The sequence below is a fragment of the Pan paniscus genome, chromosome 16 (genome assembly GCF_029289425.2).
Source record: "Pan paniscus chromosome 16, NHGRI_mPanPan1-v2.0_pri, whole genome shotgun sequence".
Taxonomy (NCBI): domain Eukaryota; kingdom Metazoa; phylum Chordata; class Mammalia; order Primates; family Hominidae; genus Pan; species Pan paniscus.
Window position 1 is genome coordinate 25,955,258 of NC_073265.2, and position 23,168 is coordinate 25,978,425.

The following is a 23,168-nucleotide window of genomic DNA, read 5'->3' on the forward strand; positions in this document are numbered from 1 at the left end:
AATAAGAACTATTTTACAAACTTCAATACGTCACAGTAGTATTGTAAAACACAAAATTTTATGAATGATTATCACAGTTTTAGACTCCTTAATGTGACAGGTAGACTTGCTGAAGGGCTTCATGGAGATCTTTCAGAACATGAAGTAGGCAGAAATGTCCCAGGACTTCCTTTGCCCCTCTATAGCCAAAAAATAAATTTGAGAAGTTTGGCAGGTTTCACTTTGTCAGCCCGATGCTGCACTTTCTTCAACAGTGACGTTCCAAATTCAATTGAAAAAGAAGTCAGAACAGTTTCTTCAACAAGACAAAGGCACGAAAAAAATTTACAGGGAAAGGGAGGAACTGTACTAGGAAAAAAACTTAAGAGACATCCTAACCAAATGCAGTTGATCCTGTGTGTTGCACCTTGATTCCATCAGACTACAAAAAAAATCACATTTTTTAGATAGTCATTGAAAGTTGAATATGAATTATTGTGAATTCTTAACACCTAGAAATTATTAATTTTCTTAGGCATGACAATGCCATTGTGGCATTATGTATGAAATTGTGTCAAAAAATGTCCTTTCTTTGAAAAAAAGATACATACAAAAATATGTAAGGGTAGATTGAGTTGGTGTCTGAGATTTCCTCTAAATATTTCAATAAAATAAATATATAAGTTCATAGGGAAAGAAAGATTTAAAGAGGGATATAGAATCTGGAAGATGGATATCTGAGGTGAGGGATCTCTCTGCTTTGTATACATTGAAATTGTTTGCAAAAAATAAAAAAAGTCAGGGGAATTATCTAAAAGTACCATTTTAAATATAAAATTATAACATCCTATATTTTCTAGTATTTTCTTATCACCAGTATAAGTTTTTAAGTCATAAGATATAACCTAAACCTTTTTTAATCTCCAAAGTTTATTCAAAAAATCATCTAATTGGCCACTACCAAATCCATGTACAACATTTTAACCCAGTAGCAAACCCAGTATTTTTTAAATAAAGAAAATGGGTAAGAAATTCTGAACATTTATTCAAAATATGACAGAAACTTATTAGCATACTTCTTTGTGCTCTGAAAAGTGTTTAGTTCCTAAATAGTAGCACAAATCATTTTTTTGTTTAAAATGATTGTTGATGTATAACTTCAGCCTTATGTTTCTGGCAAATGAATTAGAGAGTTTATAAATCTTATATTTTAAGCTTTGTTTTTTATCACTGTTTACAAAAGCATTTTCTTGAGTTACAGATATAATTTCCCAACTTAAGGACTATTAAACTAAATGTATTTCTAGATGCATCTTTGTTCAGACATTTTATATACATATATACATTTAAATTAAAATCTTGATTTTTTTGTATGATTTTTAAAACCTGCATCTACTTGGCACTTTAAGCACATATGCAGTATTTTCATCTTTAAGCAACAACAAGAAAACCTGAAAATCTGAGACTCTCAGAATATACATTGATTTGGAGAAAATGTGATCTTAATATGAATTTATCATTTACTCAACTTATATTAAAGGTTAGTTAGCCAAATGTATTGTATTTTTTTTCCTTTTTGTGAATCATATACATACATTAAGACAATACGAGAAGAACCATTTCAGCTTAACCTTCCAGAGATTAATCATTTAGTTTGAAGGAGTTTTGTTGTTATTTTTTAAATCTGTGATTAGAAAAAATCATGTGTTTATATAATCATGGGCATCAAAATTGTCTCAATCTATGAATCTTAGCAGTTTGCTCTTGTAACAACTATGAGGAAATGTATTAGAATGCCTTAATTACAGAGCAAGAAAAAGAGAAGGCACAGTCTTTTCGCATATGATCTTTCAATTGTTCAGCAAAGGATAAAGAAGGCATTCAAGCGTGGTTTCAAGAACTGTCAGCAATAAGAAAATGCAAGGTACTTTGTAGGGCCTTCAAGACCTTTCTGGAAAATAGATTTAATTAAAAAGTAAAATAGACTTTTCAAAGAAATCTTAAAAATGTTATAAAACTTCATAATGTTAATATATTAATAGGGGTATTGTCTTCTTATCCTAGATGAGAAAAAGTCATCCATGAAGCTATTATATTTGATTCATACAACAGTGGAGCTTATAAATATTTTTCTTTAGGTTTAAGAGTGAGAATTATAATGCATTGAAGTATATAACAGTGTTAAAAGGCCTACTTTTTTTGATTCATAGATGGTGATTCAATCTCACCCGTAAAGTAGGAACATCTATAGTAGTCTTCCCCCTCCTAAAAGGAGTCCTTTTACCCAAATTAAAGTTTAAAATGATCAGAAATATCAGTGCATATGCTGTTTGTTTTAATTAACATGTTCATGTACACTTTGTTCATCCTTAGAACAATACTAATACTATGTAGTCGGGTATAAGAATTCCAGAGGCACTTTATTCCTTCCATAGTTACTTTAACTTTTATAATTTTTTTTTTTAAAAAGCTCATTTATTTTCCACTGAGTTCAGTCCTAAAGCTTAATTAACAGTATATCTCCAAGTTGAATTACAGCAGAGAAGGTTAACCTGACTCTGTGCTAAGTAGCTGTTTATAAATAACCCAAGTTTGTTCTTCTAGAGCTTCAGAGCTTACATCGTCACCTCAGCCTGCCTAGCCTGTCTCAGGGTTTGGAGAGCAAGTCTGCTCTCATCCAAGCACACACACATCAGTATTTACTGGCTATTACCAGACACCAAATATATTCATGTTTAAATTGTCTTTGTTTTAGGACACTTCATTCAAAAACAAATCAATCTCAGAAGGTTGTGTTTTTAAGTAATTACTCTTTCATTGAGAATCTGTTTCTGGGCCAGTGTTGCTATTTTTCCAACTAGTCAATGATCAATGTATTCACTGTTCAATGTAAATAAATAAATAAGGATTAATTTGGCAGTGTACTTAAAGGCCTTATTAAAATCTCCAATGTCTAGACTTCCATTTAAAATGACACTAGTGAACACTAGATACATAGTACAGGGACTTGTTTCCAGTTTAGCTCACACAGGGATGTAGCCACTAAAAATGTCTGCTCTATATTTCCATTTACTTGAGTTTCTCAGTTTAAATTATTATTCTGCAAAAGATACTGCAAACTACTTTGTTCCTAAATAGTCATTCAGTGGATTGAATAATACTTGAAGATTTGTTGCATTTTGACTGTAGGAAAAATAATGCCTCTGTGTGATAATGAGTATATGATTTGCATGTGTGTTGTATAATTTACAATATACATATGCATTCATCATGTTATTCTTTCAATATGATGAATTACGTCAGTTTATTGCATATGTCTGCATGTACCTCATCTCTTAATTAAAGCATTAATCACTAAAATTACCAGAAATACATAGTTTTAGTGTACTTGTAAAATTTAATGTTGATCTTTGCATAGTAATACACATATTATTTCTAATTGGTAGACTATACTAAGACATTTTAAGTAAGGATTTCCCTATTATCATTCTATCATATCAGTTATTTTAAATATGCTTATCTTAATATATACTTACACTTTTTAACCATTTTAAATCATTTTTATTTGAGATTAATTTCCTAAATCACTAAAATTACCAAAGACACACATATGTGCATATATATGCATATTATGTGATCAACTTTAAAATTTAAAAACTGTATATAGTCTTATTGCACTTTTAAAATTTAAAGTTGATCTTTGCATATTCATACACATTATTTCTAATTGGTAGACTGTAAGATAAGTGAAGATTCTATATTATGCTTTTATCATATCAAATTTATATATGTGATCTTAATATATACTTGCTACACACTTTAATAATTGTGTTGTTTAATAATTTTTTTCCACTTGGGATTAATTATATTTGAGTTTAATTTCCCAGCACTTTATATTAATTCATTTGCAAGTAATAAACATTTGCTAATCATGCAGTTCAACGCTTTAAAAGTCCACAGCTGCAGAACAGACTTAAAAATTGTAATGCTTAGAGGGAACTATTTGGGAAAAAGGTTACTATCTGGTCATAGGATTTAGTTGCTAAGAGTTTGGTGTTAAGAAGGAGGCACATGTAGCATCCTCCCCATTAGTTCATTTAACTTTTCTAAGAAAACGATTTCATTTGGTTACTCCTAAACAGTTTCTATAACTGTCCCCATTATCTACCTCTTAGCCCAAGATCTTGCTCCAAGGCTTCTCTGAGAAGGTAGAGAACTCCCACATAGAACTTCTTTAAACCACCCCCATTTCTCTCTCTGTTTTTGCTTATTCTCTCCACTTGTCTCAAATGAAGGTGGCTTCTTATTACACTTCTTCCTTTCCTCAGTTTTCCCTCTTCCCTAGAATTGCATGGTTTGCCCTGTGCTTTGAAAATCTCCCTTGATTTACACTCTACAGCTACTGACTTACTCTCCTCTTCCCATTGTTGTCCAGTACCTTGATATTCTTTCATGCTGGTGGCCTCTACTCCCCAACCCACTTAATGGAAGAACTTGACATTCTCCCATGTTTGTTTCAAAGCCACATAGGCATGTGTCTACGAGATGCTGCTTTGATAATGAGTTGGTTATACTCCTGCATCCTACTCAATTGCATAAACATTCTCTAATTCCTAATGGAAAGGCTGAAGAACCTTAAGCCTACTCACGTGGACCTGCTGTTGATGAGTGCCTGGGATGCTGAGTTATTTCAGGGCTCTCTGCTGTTAATGTTCTAGCAGTATTACCCATCCAGATCTCTTTAAAATCTTGGTAAATAATGGCTGTCCATTGCCTGCAGAGGAAAGTCAGGCCTCTTGTCTTGAAGTACGTTTAACGTCTTCCACAGTCTGACCTCCTCCTTTCCAGCCATATCCCAAGATGTTACTCCATACACTTCCCTACTTCTAGCCAAACAAATATGCCTCACACCCTTTTTAATCATTTAAAAATGCTTCACACTGGCCGGGCACAGTGGCTCATGTCTGTAATCCCAGCACTTTGGGAGGCTGAGGCGAGCGGATCACCTGAGGTCAGGAGTTCAAGACCAGCCTGGCCAACGTGGTGAAACCCCATCTCTACTAAAAATACAAAAATTAGCCAGGCGTGGTGGCACACGCCTGTAATCCCAGCTACTTGGGAGGCTGAGGCAGAAGAATTGCTTGAACCCAGGAGGCAGAGGTTGCAGTGAGCTGAGATTGCACCACTGCACTCCAGCCTAGGCAAGAGTGAGACCCGGTCTCAAGAAAAAAAAAAAAAATTGCTTCACACTGCCCTTTTGCATGCCTTTGCTCCTGCAGGTTCCAATACCTGGATCGTTCCTATTTTTGCCTTTTATATCTGACCTCCCCTTCTGCTAAATTATTCAAATGAAGTGATTCATCTAGAATCTAGACTATAGGTAACAAATATTGCATTTGAGGCTAAAGTTATGTTAGGAGCATTTGGAAAATATTAACTAATCTGCATGTTGCCAGAGTGTGCCACCATAATGTGAAATGATAAAGAACTAGACCAGGAGGTTTCCTTTGTGTGTGCCATTGCTGTGACAGGGACTACATGGAGTTCTACCTCAAGAATTATGAGGCTTTTGTGGACAGCTGACTTCTGCTAGCTCCCTTTTCTCTGTCTCTCGTATCCTGTCTCACTAATAGTCTGGGTCAATTAGTTACTATCTAGCTAGTTACTGTCCAGTTAATGACTCTTCATCCTTATTAAGCAGTTATGGGATCAGATCACTGTACCGGCTGTTGGGCAACCTTCGGCTGCTTATGAGTCAGAGGACAATCACTTAATCAGTTGGTTGTATCCCAAGAATGTAAAGTAATTTAACCCAAATAAGAATACTCATATACAGGGAAATGCCTGGAGCTGCTTTTTGTTTAGAAAAGACATCAGGGTGTGGGAGGTACATAGGGTGTCCTAGATTGTCACATAAACTCATACTTATTAATAAAGATAATATTGTTCAAGACTATATTTATGACCAAAATCACCAGGTCAGAACTCACCTTTACCTGACCTGTCCACAACATTTGACAAAGCTTACCGATGACTCCTTGAAACTTGACTTTATTTGGTTTATAGAGTACCACACCTTTTGGTTTTCTCCCAATCTTCGTAGCCATTCCTTCTCAATCTCCATTCATGCTTCCTTCTCTTCTAACTGTTCTCTTTATGTTGGAGTGTCCCAGAACTCAACATTTCATCCTCTTCTCTATTTTTTTGGCTTGGCGATTTCATCTAGTTTTATACCATCTGCGTGCTAATACTTCCCAAAGCTATGGGTCTATACTGAACCTCTCCCTGAACTTCAGGACCCATATATCCAGCTGCCCATTCAACACCTCTGCTTGAATATATGGCAGATATCTCAAATTCAGCGTAGCCATATCTGAATTCCAGATGTCCTTAAATGTTTTTCCCATCTCAGTTTTGACAATTCTGTCTTTCCATTTGCTTAGATGAACTACCTTGGAATCATTCTTGTTTCTCTGCCTCATATGCCACTTCTTGCAGTGGTTCCCTATGACCCAGAGTAAGAGCCAAAATCAGCCTTCATGGCCCTAGATCGTTCTGCCCCAGTTATTGTTCTGACCTCATCTCCTACCACACACTCCCCGCTTACCCACTCTGCAACAGCCATTCTGGCCTCTTTGCTCTTCCTCAAACTTGTCAAGTACGTTGCTGCCCCAGGCCTTTTGTGCTGACTCCCTGTTACATGAAGCACTGTCCTCAGGTACATACGTAGCTCACTGTCCAAAGTCAGACACATCACCACCTTCTCAGACCTAATCTGACCCCCCCAACAGCCTACAGCTTTCTTTTTTGTTTCATGTTTCTCCATAATCCTTACCTCCTAAAATGATCTATAATATCCCTCTGTTTTGTTTGCCCCACTAGGATAAAAGTTTCACAAGGACAGGGATTTTTGTCTCTTTTGTTTACCCCTGTATCACTAGGATTAAAATAATAAGAGCCTATTATGTGCCAGGCACTGAATGGTTTATTTTGAATAGACATAATGTATTTTTAAAATGTAAATATCATGTACCAATGTTAATAGCACAAACTGTTAATGTTACAACATTCGATGTTCCCAAAGTTTCTGAGACTTGGAAGGAATGTTACAAATCTAATATATATGCCATGGAAAATAAACAATCATCAGTCTTTGAGTTTTGCGGTTTGAAGAAAACAAGGCTGGGTGCAGTGGCTCATGCCTATAATCCCAACACTTTGGGAGGCCAAGGTGGGAAGCTGAATTGCAGCCAGGGGTTTGAGACTAGCTGGGCAACATAGCAGGACCCTGTTTCAACAACAAAAAAAAACAAAAACAAATTTAAAAAGCCAGACATAGTGGCATGTGCCTGTAGTTCCAGCTAGTTGGGAGACTGAGGTGGAAAGATCCCTTAAGCCCAGGAGTTTGAGCATACAGTGAACAGTGATGGTAACCCTGTACTGAAGCCTAGGCAATAGAGTGAAAGCCTGTCTCTAAATGCAAAACAAAACAAAACAAAACAAAACAAAACAAAAAACAAAGAAAAGACAGGCTGTCTCCTCTCTCCCTCGCTTTGGTTTTACTGGGAAGCCCACTGCAATTTCTGAGAGAAATAATACCAACTTAAAGAAAAATTATTGGTATTGTTTTATATGTTATCAGTATGTTTGGAGATCGTGTTACAATATACTTATAAAGCCATTTATAGGAAATGCACACTGTGACACGTATTTTAACCATTACTGGCAAGTATCAAACTTCAAAATTAATTATGCAAATATTCCAAATGTTAGCAAGTTTAACGTAAAGCATGAGATGATGTCTTGGATCCAACTGAAAATAAGTATGTATTCTCCTATTACCATTTTGATTACTGAAAATTATACAAAAACCATGTTATTGAATTTAAAAGATCCACAGTGTTGGCCATCTCTGCACATATCACATCCAAAAAATTTGAAAAATTAGTATTCTGAATGAAATATACAAAGTTTTATTCTTTTTTTAAACTCTGATTGAATATGTATCTAAAATGTCATATTTACTACAGGAATCCACATTGCTTAGCAAAAACAACAAATTTATTTTGTACTGGAAAAGGGCTTGCCCGAAAGTTTCACTGAATATGGTTTGTTGAAAATGCTCTCCAAACAAAAGTTGGGGGGTTGAATAATTTTGGAAAATGTTGCCTACTACATTAGAATATTAACGGCTCTGAGAAATTCTGTGTCAAGGAAACATATTTTCATTGTTTAAGCCTACATTTCTTAAACTTATTTGATGAAGGACCTCTTTTTTGCATCTAATACCTGTGTCCCCTTTGGAATGCCCTCTTGGACTCTCTTGTGTGGACAATAATCAAATCAGTGGTGGGATATGAGTGAGGTAGATGTGGGGGTTGGGGAGTACCACTTTTAAGCTACCTAAGAGGAGATAGTAAATATACTTAGGCATCCTAACTAACCATACCTGTCATAACTGAAAAGCCCAAATGACATCACCTTAGATCCGAGATTATGCAGGGACCAGACAGATAACAGAAAGGAGTGGAAACTGTGGTGATACCGAGAGATGGTAGTACTTCTACGTGAAACAGCCCTGCTCAGCTCAGCTCATGTGGCTATGGAGATATAATGGGCCCACTATGGTCAAATCTCGTAATTCTTCAAATCATGCTGAATATCAAAATTTTTATGGGCTGGGCGCAGTGGCTCACGCCTGTAATCCCAGCACTTTGGGAGGCTGAGGCAGGTGGATCACCCAAGGTCGGGAGTTCGAGACCAGCCTGACCAACACGGAGAAACCCTATCTCCCGTAAAAATACAAAAATCAGCTGGGCATGGTAGTGCATGCCTGTAATCCCGGTTACTCTGGAGGCTGAGGCAGGAGAATCGCTTGAACCCAGGAGTCGGAGGTTACGGTGAGCTGAGATCGCACCATTGCTCTCCAGCCTAGGCAACAAGACCGAGACTCCATCTCAAAAAAAGAAAAAATTATGTTTGCTCTCCTGCATTTCAATTTTTTTAAATTTTTTATTTATTTTGAGACAAGGTCTCACTCTCTCACCCAGGCTAAAGTGCAGTGGCACGATCATGGCTCACTGCAGCCTCTAGCTCCTGGGCTCAAGCAATCTTCCTACCTCAACATCCCAAGTAGCTGAGAATATAGGTGTGGACCACCACACCCAGCTTTTTTAAAGAATTTACTGTGATGGCCTGGGCAATCTCCTACACTTTAAATAGTGACAATTAATTCTGTAGTTTCAGGGCACTGAAGCAAAATATATCCCAGAACCACCCTGATGCATGACCTCTACTTTATGAGGAATTGGTACAGCAGCATAAAAAGGAGAGGCATATGGGGTAACCAGTGCACTCCTGCCAAATAATCAAACCCTGGTAGAAACAGAACAACTTTACCTTCCATATTTCCTAGACTGGAGTATTTCCAACTAGTTGTAAGTGTTTAAGTCTGAAAAACTTCAAAGACCAGTTGACATCATTGTCTTCATCAAATAATTATAATGACAATTTAATATTTGAAAAGCTTTTTTTTTTAGTTTACAAAGTACTAGCATTGAAAAATAAAATGATGCTCTAGGGGTCCTAGTTTCCTAGGGTGGTCATAACAGAATACCACACAGACTGGGTGGCTTACAGGACGGAAATTTATTTTCTCACAGTTCTGGAGGCTGGAAGGCTGACATCAAAGTATCGGCAGGGCTGGTTCTTTCTGAGTGTCATGAGGAGAGGATTTGTCCTTAGCTTGTAGAAGGGCTTCTTCTTCCTGTGTCTTCACATCATCTTTCTTCTGTAATATCTGTGTCCAAGTTTCTTCTTCTTGTAAGGACATTAGTCATTCAATTAGGGACACCCTAATGACCTCATTGTAACTTAATTTCCTCTGTAAAGACCCTGTCCCCAAATACAGTCACATTTTGAAGTGCTGGAATTTAGGGCTTCAACATACAAAGTTTTGGGGAGGTACATAACACTAGGAAAGAACTTTGTGGAGTAAAATGAGGGTTGTCTCCGTGGTTTGGGTTTTGGTTTTTTGGTTTATTTAAATACTTAAAAATCAGATTCAAAATCTTAACCATAATATTTTATACATAAGCCAGGAAAAGTTCCTTTGTGAACTGAAAATAAAAGAGTAGATGAAACCAATTATCCAAATAAAAGAGTAGATGGAACCAAATGTCCAAGTGTCCAGGGACCTACAAAAACTAGTGTACATACGTGAGATACTAGGAAAGGAAGGATTGAAATTACAGGTCATTCATCTGGACCACCATCAAAGACCCAACTAGACAAGACCAGCTGGAAGCCAATTTATATCTATAAATACATAAAATAGAGTATAAATGGAACAATATGTAAAATGAGATATGAACCCTTACTGTTAACATCGACATGTTCCAATGCATAAAAGTTCTTAGTAGTCTAAGCCTATGCAAAACAATTTTTTTTGTTTTGCTTTTGTTTTCTCTTTAGTGTTTGTTCGTTAATACACAGGAAAACAAAAAATCAGTACATTGAGTTTTGATGGCCAACGAAGAAGGCAAAAATCAAACAGAATCTCAAATTCAACATTGATTATGTAAAATAAGCTTTTTCAGGTCACCTTTATTTTGTGAACTGCTTTCTCACAATTTTCTTTATACCATCATAGATTTCTGAGACCCCAGTGTGCTTGAGTTGAGACCTCCTTCTGGAGTCTTCCTGTTGTTGGTTTGCCTGTGTAGAATAAGTATTTCCAAATGCAGGCCAGTTTTCTTTCAAAACTGCAGCAGATTGCTGAAGTTCACTCATTCACACATTCATTCGTTTATTCATTAAACTGGTACCTTGTGCTGGGTACAGGGGTAGGCAATAAAGATAAAAGATAAGCATGGCCTCAAGCCTCAGTAAGCTCATGGTCTTGTAAAATAAACAAAAATGTTAACAAGGAATTTAGTATGTTAAGTACAGTAGCGACTGGCTTGGGTCCTCAGAATGGAAATAGTCATTCAAGCCAGAGGGAGTGGGAAGACCCATGAGTTGAGTCATAAGAAAAGCACAAAGGTTTTCTAGGTAACCTGTTAAAAGGCAGACCAAATTACCTGGCATGAAAGTGGAGAAGTTCGAAAATAGATAGTATATTAAAGAAATGGTAAGTAACTTTGGTATTTCTGAAGTATCAACTGTGTGTCAGGATAAAGAAGATGATATTGGAGAAGTAAGACGAGCCAGGTCATGTAGGGGAAAAATCACTTCGGCAGTGGGGAGCCTTTGAAATATTTTAATTAGGGGAGTAGCATGATCATATTTTTATTTGGAAAGACTGTATGAGCAGCAATATGGGGAATAGATTGGAAAGGAAAGTCGCTGAGAGTCAAATTTATTTAAGAAATAAGCAGTAAATAATCTTAGCAAAGTCATAGAGTAGGGTGCTTAGCCTAAACATAACCTGCTACCTGTACCAAAACACACAAAGATATTCTGTGTTCTGCAACATCTCTTTTCAGTATCAAGTCCCAACAGTGCAGTGCCCTCTTTTAATCTAATCAAATGCAATAACCAGAACTAATCCTAGCATCAGTGGATGCTGCAGTCAGGGTCCCTGCAACTTCTGATGCTTGAAACCCAGGTATGGAGTGAGTATTATATATACCCTCAGTGTTCCAAGGTGTAAAGAGAAACCATGAGGCAGGCCAGGTGCAGTGGCTCACACCTGTAATTCCAGCACTTTGGGAGGCTGAGGCAGGAGGGATGCTTGAGCCCAGGAGTTTGAGACGAGCCTGGGCAACATAGTGAAACACCATCTCTACAAATAATAATATTAACTGAGCATGGTGATATGCGCATGTGGTCCTGGCTACTTGGGAGGCTGAGGTGGGAGGATCGCATGAGCCCTGGAGGTCGAGCCTGCAGTAAATCATGATCATGCCACTGCACTCCAGCCTGGGCAACAGAGGGAGACCCTATCTAAAACAAAATAAAACCAAAAAAAACACGAGGCTGTCTATAAACCCATTGACTTAAACATTTTATTCTTCATTCTAAAGACATTTTTTGTCTTTTTTTTTTTTTTCTTAAAAAGTCTCTGAAAATTGTGGTTTTCTATTTCCCTGAAATTTACTAGACCTTCGTGAAATCCATCACCAGATGATTGACTTTGCAAACATTTTTTTCCGTCCTTCCATTTTGTACAGAGGAATTCTGCAATGAGGGGACATAGCAAAAAAGGCCCACTTTCCTTGCAGGCTCTTCAGAGCAACATCTGCTTCAGTGGAGACAGCAACAGACTACTGAGTACTTCCCCCAGGCCTCTGGTCCATACCCACAGCCCTGTTATCCTGGTTTCTCCATAGGGGAGCAAATGTCAACCAGCCACATTAGCATCTTTTTTATGTTCATTAAGAAGCCAGAGGATTATTGGTTCTGAATATCTCTCTAGCTGCATCCTGGGATCTAGGTCTCCCTCAGCGTGGTCTGATTGCCCTTTCCAGTGTACCAAATTCACATAAACTCCTTGAGAGCAAGGGTAATATGTTCACTCATTAAGTTGGTACCTCTTGAGCGCCTACTATGTTCACCATTCTGGGAACCAGGAATGCAGAAATGAACAAGACAGATGTGGGCCCTATCCTTAGGGATCTCATACTGTGATGAGCAAGACAGAAAATAAACAAGTAAATGAATGAATACATTTTTTTTCAAATCATGATAACGTGATCAGGGAAGGTTTTTCCAACCACCTGTGATAAAATAAATCTCTATAAATGTTTGAGTTGAATCTCATTTCACCAAATTGAATCGGACCCCCTCTGCACATCAAGCTCAGATGATAACTTTGAAAATGGCCTTCAACTATACTGCTGTTTTGTGTACAGCTCTAATTAGCCCATGTGTAATTTGAGACATTGAATGTTTTGGCTGTAGGACATCTCTGTGGCATGAAGTTTTTCTGATATATGGCCATTGACCTGAATACTGCCATGTCTAGCTTTCTACATCCCAGAAGCAGCTGAGTACCTGTAATATCATTATTTGCAATCACTTTTGTATATATCCATAAGCCAGGAAGCAGAAAGGGTGAATAAGTGGTGATGTTCTTATTGTCTGTATATTTGAGAGTATATGTATGAGCAGATTATGATAAATGCATCTTAATGGAAACCCAGCCAGGGTTATACATACAGTTTAAACATCAGAGGTTTCTGATAGATTATAATAAAACTAAAGGGAAAAAATTGCACTTTTCCAAGCATTTGTAGAGCTGTGATTCATTTTTACCATTAAAATATTTATATTAAGTTAAACACTTCATTTGTTATCAGCCCAGGACCCTATAAAAGATAATAAATTTGTCATTATTTTCCATTAAATTTCCACTCTTTGATAAGTACTGAACTTTTAAAGACATGATGCTGGCCAGAATGAACTTATTATATATATTTTTAAATTAACCATTTGTTCAACTTTGGTATATATTACATTCTGAATAATTAATTCTGGCCTCATTATTATTTTAAACAACTATTACTTTCCAAAAATATGCATGGTTCACTGTAGAGAACTCTAAATGACAAGTCTGTTGAACTTTCAAAACAACTGTTAACTAGTTTTCTTCCTCATCTGTAATATTATTATATTATTGATATTGATTTTAGGCATCTATCAATAAATATGAATATATTACTTTTAGATACTTTTAGGGTGTAAGCATAGAATTGATTCATATCAGTTAAACTAACTCATTTAAGAATATTACTTATGAGGCCAGGTGCAGTGGCTCATGCCTGTAATCTCAGCACTTTGGGAGGCTGAGGCGAGTGAATCATCTGAAGTCAGGAGTTCAAGACCGGCCTGGCCAACATGGTGAAACCCTGTCTCTACTAAAAATGCAAAAATTAGCCAGGCGTGGGGGTGGATGCCTGTAATCCCAGCTACTCGGGAGGCTAAGGCAGGAGAATCGCTTGAACCCAGGAGTTAGAGGTTGCAATGAGCCGAGATCACGCCATTGCACTCCAGCCTGGGCGACAGAGTGAGACTCCATCTCCAAAAAAAAAGAATACTACTTATGAAAAATTGTTCAAATCATAGGACACAGAAATATATACAAAAAACAGTTTTTAGTACAATTAGAGCGAAAGGAACAGGATCCAGGTAAAGAAAAGCTTCCTGTGACACCACAGACTTCAGTGTCTCTGGGGCAGCGCTGATAGTTTTGTTGAGCAAATTGCTAACATAATTCATTTGATATGTGGCAGTATTATTAAGCTACCATGTAGAAGACCAATTAGAGGTGTTTGGTTTGTGGGGCTCTTTGTTTTTGGAAGTTTGTTTTGTTTGTCTGTATTGGGGAGTGGAAATAGTAGAGAGACAGAGGAAGGAGGCCAAGTGGGAAGTTATTGCTGAAATACAAGTGCAAAATAGAAAAGGAACAAAAACAGATACATGAAAGTGGAGAAAATATATATGGGATATTAAGGACATGTATTGTCCTCTTCTGTTAAATTTAGGTTGGAAAGAAAGGTATTTATGATAGGAGTAGTTACATTCCTTATATTCAGTACCATTTAAATCATTTGCATTGTTTAGTGTCCAACTTATTTGCACCAGGAATTGAACTGAGTGCTTCTGAGTTCTGGTGTGCTATGTTCTCTGTTTTAATGCTTCATCTATTTCAAAAAACAAAACAAAACTGTTATCTGCATATCATACACGTATATGCATATCATATATAAATATATGGTTCCACACACACACACACACACACACACTGCTACTTTGTGAGTAAAAGAAAACAAGGTATCATTAAAAGTTGGAAACGTGTCTTTTTTTTTTTTTTTTTTTTTTTTTTTTTTGAGACAGGGTCTCACTCTGTTGCCCAGGACTATGGCTCACTGCAGCATTCGCGTCCCCCTCTTCCAGGCTCAAGTGACCCTCCCACCTCAGTCTCCCAAGTAGCTGGGACTGCAGGTGCATGCCACCATGCCCAGCTAATTTTTCTATGTTTTGTAGAGATGGGATCTCACAATGTTCCTCAGGCTGGTGTGGAACTCCTGGGCTCAGCGATTCTTCTGCCTCAGCCACCCAAAGTGCTGGAATTACAGGAGCGGGGAAACATTTTCTACCAGGAATCTTTATGAAATGTGTTTGTAAATAACAAAAACATTTTCAAATTGTTGGAAATTTCTCAGCAGTTAGTGCATTAAAAAAAAAAAAAAGTTTCAACCAGCATGTGTTTCCTCATCTTAAACAATAAGTAGCAATGTTTGGAAAATGTTTGTTATATTATCTCTCTAAATAAAAGTTGATAGTTCCCGTAACACTTGTAACAAACATGTCTGGGTGACAAAATAATTTGCCTTTCAGGTCATTCCCAAGTAAATTTATTTTTAAAGCATTTATTTGCAGCTGCAAGGGCTCCCAAAAAAAGGGCGGCTGTTGCACGGCTTCAGTTGGCCTAGAGTTTTCATTTATTCCATGCTCTTTTTTATAAGTGAACTTTTCTCAAAGTTGTGTTTCTTTTCTTAACTTTCATTCATAAAGGTAAGTGTCTTTATTTCCTTGAAGAGCTTTATGAGTGCATTTATTAGAATTAAGCAGAAGTTTTCTTTAAAAAATCACAGACTTAGTCTTCTTAGAGCTAGCCAAGATCTCTCATAGATATAATCTAATTTCATGAGTGAGGAAACCAAGGCCCAGGGAGATTTAAGTCACTCAATGTTGAACACTAATCAGTGGGTTGAGTAAAATCTTTAAAAACAGAAATGAATTAACATTTATGGTAGGAATTGTTTGAATTTCACAAGTACTTAGTATTATATAACTGCTATCTACCACTTTGACATAGAGAACTCTTTGAATACCAAAACATTTTTCCTAATAATTAGTGGCAGCCAATAATATTATCAGACCCCCGAGCCAGCCACATGCTGACCTAATACAAGACCTGAGGATTTTTCACTCTGAGTCTTGTTCCCTTGCTGCTACATAACACTACACTGTGAGTTAAAATCAGCTAATAAGGATTTTAAAAATTTAACCATGAAGGGAAATAGTCTAGAAGTTATCTAATCATTCGTTACAACCCAAGAAGCAATATAGCTGAGTAGAAAGGGCACAGGTCTGGGGGAGTGGCAGTGGGAAATAACGTTGGTTCTCATTTGGTCTCATTTGTATGACCTGGGGCAAATCTCTCAATTTCTCTCTCTTTTTTTACTCATCTGTAAAATGGGCACAATTTGGATTCTTATAAAGATTGAGTGAGCTTAGATATACATAGTGCCTGCTACATAATACACATTTGACAACAGGTAACTAGAAGTACTTGATGGAAAGTATCTGTAAGTAAACCAGTGCGTGCCAAGTTGAGGTAAATAGATACGGGATGAAATGTTTTGCAGTCATTGCTGGGTCTTAGTTTGTGACTTTGTTATAATTCTGTGCTGTGGCATAGATGCCATAGCCAGATGTCTCACTTTTCAGTGTGACACTGCTAAGAATCTGAACACTTCTGCAGGACAGAAACCAGTGCACTAACAAACTGTCTCCTTGCCCAACAAAGTTTGCCTCCAGCAGAGGCCTTTTCATTTTCCTTTTGTTTTTCCTCTCTCACAACAGCTGTTTCCCTGTTTTTGGAACCACATAGTGAATTTCGGTTAGTAATTTCACTTTCCAAGATCTCAGATACTTGAGAAGTTAGCAGATATTTTTTCCATTTTAGATTTAGGTACCAAAAAAGTAAAAACAAACAAACAAACAAAACGTGCAGCCATCAACTGGGGGGTACATTCACCACTTGGGATTATTTCAAAGCAAAAGTGCATTTACTAGATCCATGTGACTTCTGATTTGAGGGTCAGTTTTTTAAAAACATCCAACCACAGACTTGTAAAGTTTGCAGAAACTGCCGACAGACCCAAAATGCTAAAGGTTGTAATCTCTTGAAAGGAGTTGGTTGATTTTCCTGTTGCCCCTCCTATCAACTTTAACCTCCAACCTTCTCCGGCATGTATCACTACAAATAAAACTGCTGAGGTTTGACAAGAGGATATAAAGTCAGTAGGCCATCGCACAGAGACGGCCACGTGATTTTCTTCAACCTGAAATGAATGCTCTTTAAGTTGGGCTTTTCAATAGGAAGTCATAAACACTCACTCGTATCGCTTTAAGTTTTAATAATTACTGTTCCAAAAAACCCCAGAAATATACATATTAAATGATGTTTGACAACTGGAATTTAGTGGTTTTGTTATTGGTTGTCTTAGACCATTAACTTGGATTTCTGTTCTTAATTTTAATGTATACGATTTCAAGCAAGCAGCATATGATACTGATATAAACATAGCATTTGTATACTGCATTATAAATGAATTTTTAGCTTGTAATTAAGACAAACCAGATGACCTAAAGCAAACAATGTGTTTGTATTGCTCTGGTGACTTAAAAATAATGCCCTGCCCTGGATTCACCTGCAGTGCCTTTTGTCCTTTAGGGAACTGGAGATATGTGGCCCATGTAGCATTTAAGCTCACCAAGGTTTCTGAAGTTTCATTATTTTTATAGATTTCTCAAATAATTCCACTGTCTGTGGAAATTATTCATCCTACACTAGATAAATGCTGTCTTATGAAGTCTGTGGCACGATTCAGACTGAACTCAGCTGGCTGTCTGCCGCTAGATCGGATCTGAACATTAGGAATGGGATGCTATTGCATCAGTAATTGAACAGTGGTTCTTCTTTTAAAAAGCAAAAACAAAAAAGTACATCTGTGTTTTTGTCAAGGCCAGCTTATTAGCTCCCAAACAACCATAGAGAGGTGGCCTACCTGTCCAAGTGTTCTTTTTTCACGCTGATTTTCTCCTATCTATGTTATTTTCACCAGGCCATTGAGTGAAGGGAGGACACAGGTTCTGAAGGAGCAGCGAGTCTGAGAAGGAAAGGGCATTGGTGCTGGGAGGTGGGAGACAGGGCACCAACCAGGTCCCCCGACCTTTTGGCCACCTCAGCAGAATCCTGCCTTTTAGCAGAGCCAGGATACCTTCTGCAAATGCATTGTGTTGCCGTAATGAAAATGCCTCTGTTTGAAACTCCAGACCCAGTCACCTGAGCACTTCACTTCTTCCTGAGCAGGATCCAGAGCCTAGAAAAGATTTATGTGTTGGTTCGCGCTGGTGGTGTGGTGGGGGCACAGGAGAGGGGAAGAAGAAACAAATCCAAACCAAAAAACCTATGTGGGTATGACTGTCATCTTCAAATTCTTAGGGAACTACATTTTTGTATGTTCCTTATGGCAAAAAACTGTTGAGACCATTAGGAACCTCCCTCACTCGTCCCATGAAACAGTGCAGTTTTACTCTATAAATCCAAATGCTCATTATTAACAACAGCTGTAGTAATCCATTGCATTTATTCAGCACCTCCACATACATTATTTTGTTTGAGCTAACCACTCCTCTAGGAAACTGAAAGCATTTTAATGGATAGGAAAGCAAAGGCTCAGAAAGATAAAGTGACTTGTCCAATATTAATTCATCAGCGTCAGAGCCAGGATTTCAGCATTTACTATGTACCAGGCATCCAAGGATGGGTTTAATTCCTTCCCTCAAGGTGCTCACAGTCTCTGATGTGTGGGATGGAGGGTGACGTTGCTGACAGCTCAATACTTAACGTACAGCAGGAGGGAGCACTGAGGCAGTGGCTTGAGCTCAGTCTGTGGGAGGAGACCCGTTTCGATCCAGCTGCCCTCATTCCAAGTAAGGGCAGTTTTAAGAATTAGCTGTTTGGCCAATTGAAAAATATCTTCCCATTTTAACTCACTGAATTGCCAGTTCCGAAACTTTTTAAGATATAGCTATACTATAATTATAAAAGAGGCCAACCTTATAACTCAACTGCTGAAAAGGGAGACAAAGACCTACAAAACTTATTAGGAAAAGCCATGGAGATCAGCAGGTGGAGGTGTGGGGCTAGTTGGGTGGACAACTCAGAGGTAAAAAAGCAAACAAACAAAATTATAGGTAGGACAAGAAAAAGCGTCTGTCTTTTTGCTAATGTGAACTGCCAAAACCTCCCCTTTTATTTTTTATATTTTTGTATTGAAACATTAAAATAAATGAACAACCCTCTAACATTTAGACGGTACTGGGTAAGGGAAGCCCAGTCTGATTGATTTAGGTATTTTAAATTTTAGATCAATATCCACAAAATGAATATTTTTACTACTTAACTAAGTGTTCTTTATGTTTGCTTTTACCAAGAACTTCATTCCATTTTTATTGATAAAAGCATATATATATGCTTATTTTATATATATATATATATGGCACTAAAAGAGTTAAAAATACACATACATGTGGTTGAGAAGAGATTTAATTCATCTCTTAATGCCATGGAAATTCCTAGGTATTCCTGAAAACAATGTTCTAAAAGCACCCAGTGTTGCCTAGGTGGAAGACTCTAAAGTTAATTTGAGAGCCAGGCACAGCAGCTCACACCTATAATACCAAAACTTTAGGAGGCCAAGGTGTGTGGATCGCTTGAGGCCAGGAACTTGAGACCAGCCTGGGCAACATGGTGAGACCCCATCCCTACTAAAAATACAAAAAAAAAAAAAAAATTGCTATTTGCAACCATTGTGGAAGACAGTACAGTGTGGCGATTACTCAATGATCTAGAAGTAGAAATACCATTTGACCCAGCAATCTTATTACTGGGTATATAACCAAAGGAATGTTAATCATTCTGTTATAAAGATACATGCATGTGTATGTTCATTGCAGCACTATTCACAATAGCAAAGACGTGGAATCAACCCAAATGCCCATCAATGATACAGTGAATAAAGAAAATGTGGTACATATACACCATGGAATACTATGCAGCCATAAAAAGGAACAAGATCATGTCCTTCGCAGGGTCATGGATGGAGCTGGAAGCCATTATGCTCAGCAAACTAACGCAGGAACAGAAAACCAAACACTGCATGTTGTCACTTGTAAGTGGCTGCTGAACAATGAAAACACATAGACACATGGGTGGGGGAACAACACACACTGGAGCCTGTTGGGGGTGCAGGGGAGGGAGAGCATCAGGAAGAATAGCTAATGGATGCTGGGCTTAATACTGAGGTGATTGGTCGATAGGTGCAGCAAACCACCATGGCACACGTTTACCTATGTAACAAACCTGCACATCCTGTACATGTACCCCAGAACTCGAAATAAAAGTTGATGAATAAAAATGATTTACCTTCATTTAAATAGCTTAGATTCTGTTGCCTATAAATATAGGGCACTAAATTTTTATTTATGCAGGATAACTGTCCTGGTTATGCCAAAGATATATTAAATACAATGTTTAATTGATGACTCAAAACATACCTTAAGTTTATCTTTCTAGAACTTTGTATTTCAGAAGATAAAGTAGATGAGGCTGCATCTGTCTGCACTGACTTTCTCCTCCCAATGACAAAGAACGCTATCTGTTTTGAAGTGACTTTTAATTTGTTGAATATTGGTGGTGAGTGGAAAATGAATGTAAATGAAATATCATATTGCTGGAGCAGGTACAAGGGATGTGAATGAAAGCTTCCTGTTTTATGGGCTGCTGAGAGGTGATAGCTCTTAAAAAGCAGTCTGCTAAGTGATCCCAAGTTAATGCAAATTAACAGTTGTTTTCTTTCAGAACTGTGTGACTGAATAAACATTTACCATTTGTTTCATTTCTACTCATCTCTTGAAACAGTTGCTACAGGTCTTAATAGTAAGACTCGAAACATATAATGTATTAGCCTTGGCACATCAAAATATTGTTCATCTTCCAAACTTGAGATATTCCAGTTTGGCTTCTCACTGAGTTTATAATGTTCTGAGGGTATGTATCTAAAAACGCATCTTACTAATCTCCTGGAATTGATTTTTTTAAAAAAGTCCCTGTAACTTGTCACTATTCCCAGCTTAAACATGGTCTGTCAATTGTGAGATTGATGGGCATTGTGGTACATTTCAATCTTAGGAGGGGCCTGAATAAGAAATTTAAACTATTAAATAGTATTTTGGAAGAGAGACGTATGATATTTGTGCAAAATAATAATGAGGTTAAAAATGGAATTTCAGCCTTAGCTGAAAGAGCAATGCCTCCTGCTTTTTTGTGCAAGCCTTTCGCATGATTCAATGTGATCACCTTTTCTCATAGCACCACTGCGGCAACTGTGAGGGGTAAAGAATTTCAGCAATTGAACAACAGTATCAAATAAATTCATTTTAGGAACTCTCCTAAAGGTTTATTCCAATCGTTAACATTCCTGGAGCTGGTGGTGTCTGCCAAGTGCTCAGCGCTAGTTCACAGGCAGCAAATTTAGCATGACAAAGTTGCTCCCATTTTGCAAATGGGAAACCTGGAGCCCGAAACGGAGCCTCTCACAGTAAACTGCAGAATGGAGATGAGATCCTAGAGATACAGTATAAGGGATTATCTGGGATCATGTAGATGGTTTGCAGTTGCCTTTGTATGGCTACCGGGTTAGATCATTCTTGGCAAGTTTGGTGAATTAGTATCCTATTCCTGAGTCCCATTTCAATACCTAGCTTGGAACTCTTCCACTGCCTGAAAACTTCCATTGAAATTTTTATCAATGGTATTTGCATAGACAAAATGGAATCAAACTATTGACATGTACTTTTTTATTAAAAAAAAAAAAGCAAATTTATGTGAATGGTTTGTCAGTGGAGATAATTTAGCCAAAGGCACCTGTCTTCTCTAAGGACTCTGCCTGAAAAGACTTTTAGGGGGAGCTTGGTGAATTTTTTGTCTTTAAAATAAAGCTGTTTTTGAGGTATAAGAGAAGCTTGGTTTTTGAAATGGCACAATGAATAACAAAAGCCCCTTTTCACCCCCCAAAAAAGGACTAAAAAGAACATTTGTTAGACTCTTGGGGAAGAATTGTGCTGTTAACATAAAAGTCTAGATACAAGAAAAGGGAAAATTGGAAGAAGAGGAGGAGCAGGTAATACTGGAGAAATGCTGGACCCTGAAAGCAACTTGTTTTGCAAAGATGATTACACTCAAGTTTGGGTTCAAAACGTAAGAAAGCATGCTTATAGTGAATAAAACAGCTAGAAGATAAAACTTAGCAGAATATCCTGCCGTTTTGTACAGACTTATGCATGGGTATGCATGTGTTTCTCTCTCCATTCCTTCCTCTTCTCCCACAGTGGCCCTCTAAGTATATTCTGGCAGACAAGTGGCCAATAACCAGTCTTCATAATGGAGGTCAGGTGATTTGTATTTCTGGATTTTTAGAATAGACAGGGCTTATCATTGATTTGAAGATGGAAAGTACACTATTTCACTACCCCCTGTCATTTAGTGGATGTGGTTCTTGAGTATGTCCAGAATTATATGGCTGTTAATGTGTCTTGAGCCCTGACCTAAACTGTAGATGAGAAGGCTCTTTAAATATTAAAATGGAGAACAAACAGGATTGCTTATGCAGTAGGAAAGTGCACAGTATTCAGAAGTCAGGCCTAATCTTTTTATGGGGCAGCTATTGGGCATGCTACATTTCTGTCCAAAATATAACTCTTTTGAAAACTCCCTCTTTAACAAAAATACTAAGTTGATGGTCTCTCTTAAAAAAAAAAAAAAAAGGCCAAGTAAGGGAATATATAACTTCAGAGTTATCAAATATGTTTATCCCCCTTACATGTCAAAGTTTAAGTGCTGTGTTTTGTATATACAGTCATCATGATATTTGAAAAGGCCATAAAGAAAAACAATTATATAATTGTTTTTAAAGAACGCAGAAGCAAGGATAAAAAGGCCTTTAGAAACTAGAGAACAGTATTAACAATTATAGTACCTGAAGTCAAGCTGCAAAATTCTGTCCTAATTATTGGGGATGATTAATTAAGCGTAAAGTTACACGCCTTGAAAGAATTTCAGAATTATTTTTCTTTGATTTTTCTACCAAAAAAAAGGCCCACCCCATCATTTTCTATTTTAGCAGTTTCCACAACTTAAACATTAAATTCTTATTGTTTGATTTCTGTTATATTAGTAGTGTGTGTTTTGCAATTCTAATCTTCACGTTTTTCTTTCTTTATCACTGAAGTAGGCCTTTTGAAGCTGGGAAATTTTTCATAGCAATATTGACAGTGTTCACATTTGCATGATGACAGCCAAGGAATGGAGCAGTAATTTTTGAAATTGCAGA

At 37.3% G+C, this 23,168-nt stretch overlaps 1 protein-coding gene across 5 annotated transcripts in view; it reads left to right on the forward strand.

The window, feature by feature from the left end:
• CDIN1 (CDAN1 interacting nuclease 1) overlaps positions 1-23,168 on the forward strand; it is a 231,398-nt gene that overhangs the window by 153,124 nt on the left and 55,106 nt on the right. Inside the window, exon 11 of one of the 5 annotated variants that reach the window (XM_008969814.4) lies at positions 14,968-22,564. The exons of the other annotated variants lie outside the window; for them this stretch is intronic. Within the exon in view, the coding sequence (XP_008968062.2) occupies positions 14,968-15,112 (145 nt within the window). The 3' untranslated portion in view covers positions 15,113-22,564. Of the gene's footprint in view, positions 1-14,967; positions 22,565-23,168 lie in introns of those variants that run through there. 5 annotated transcript variants of the gene reach the window in all.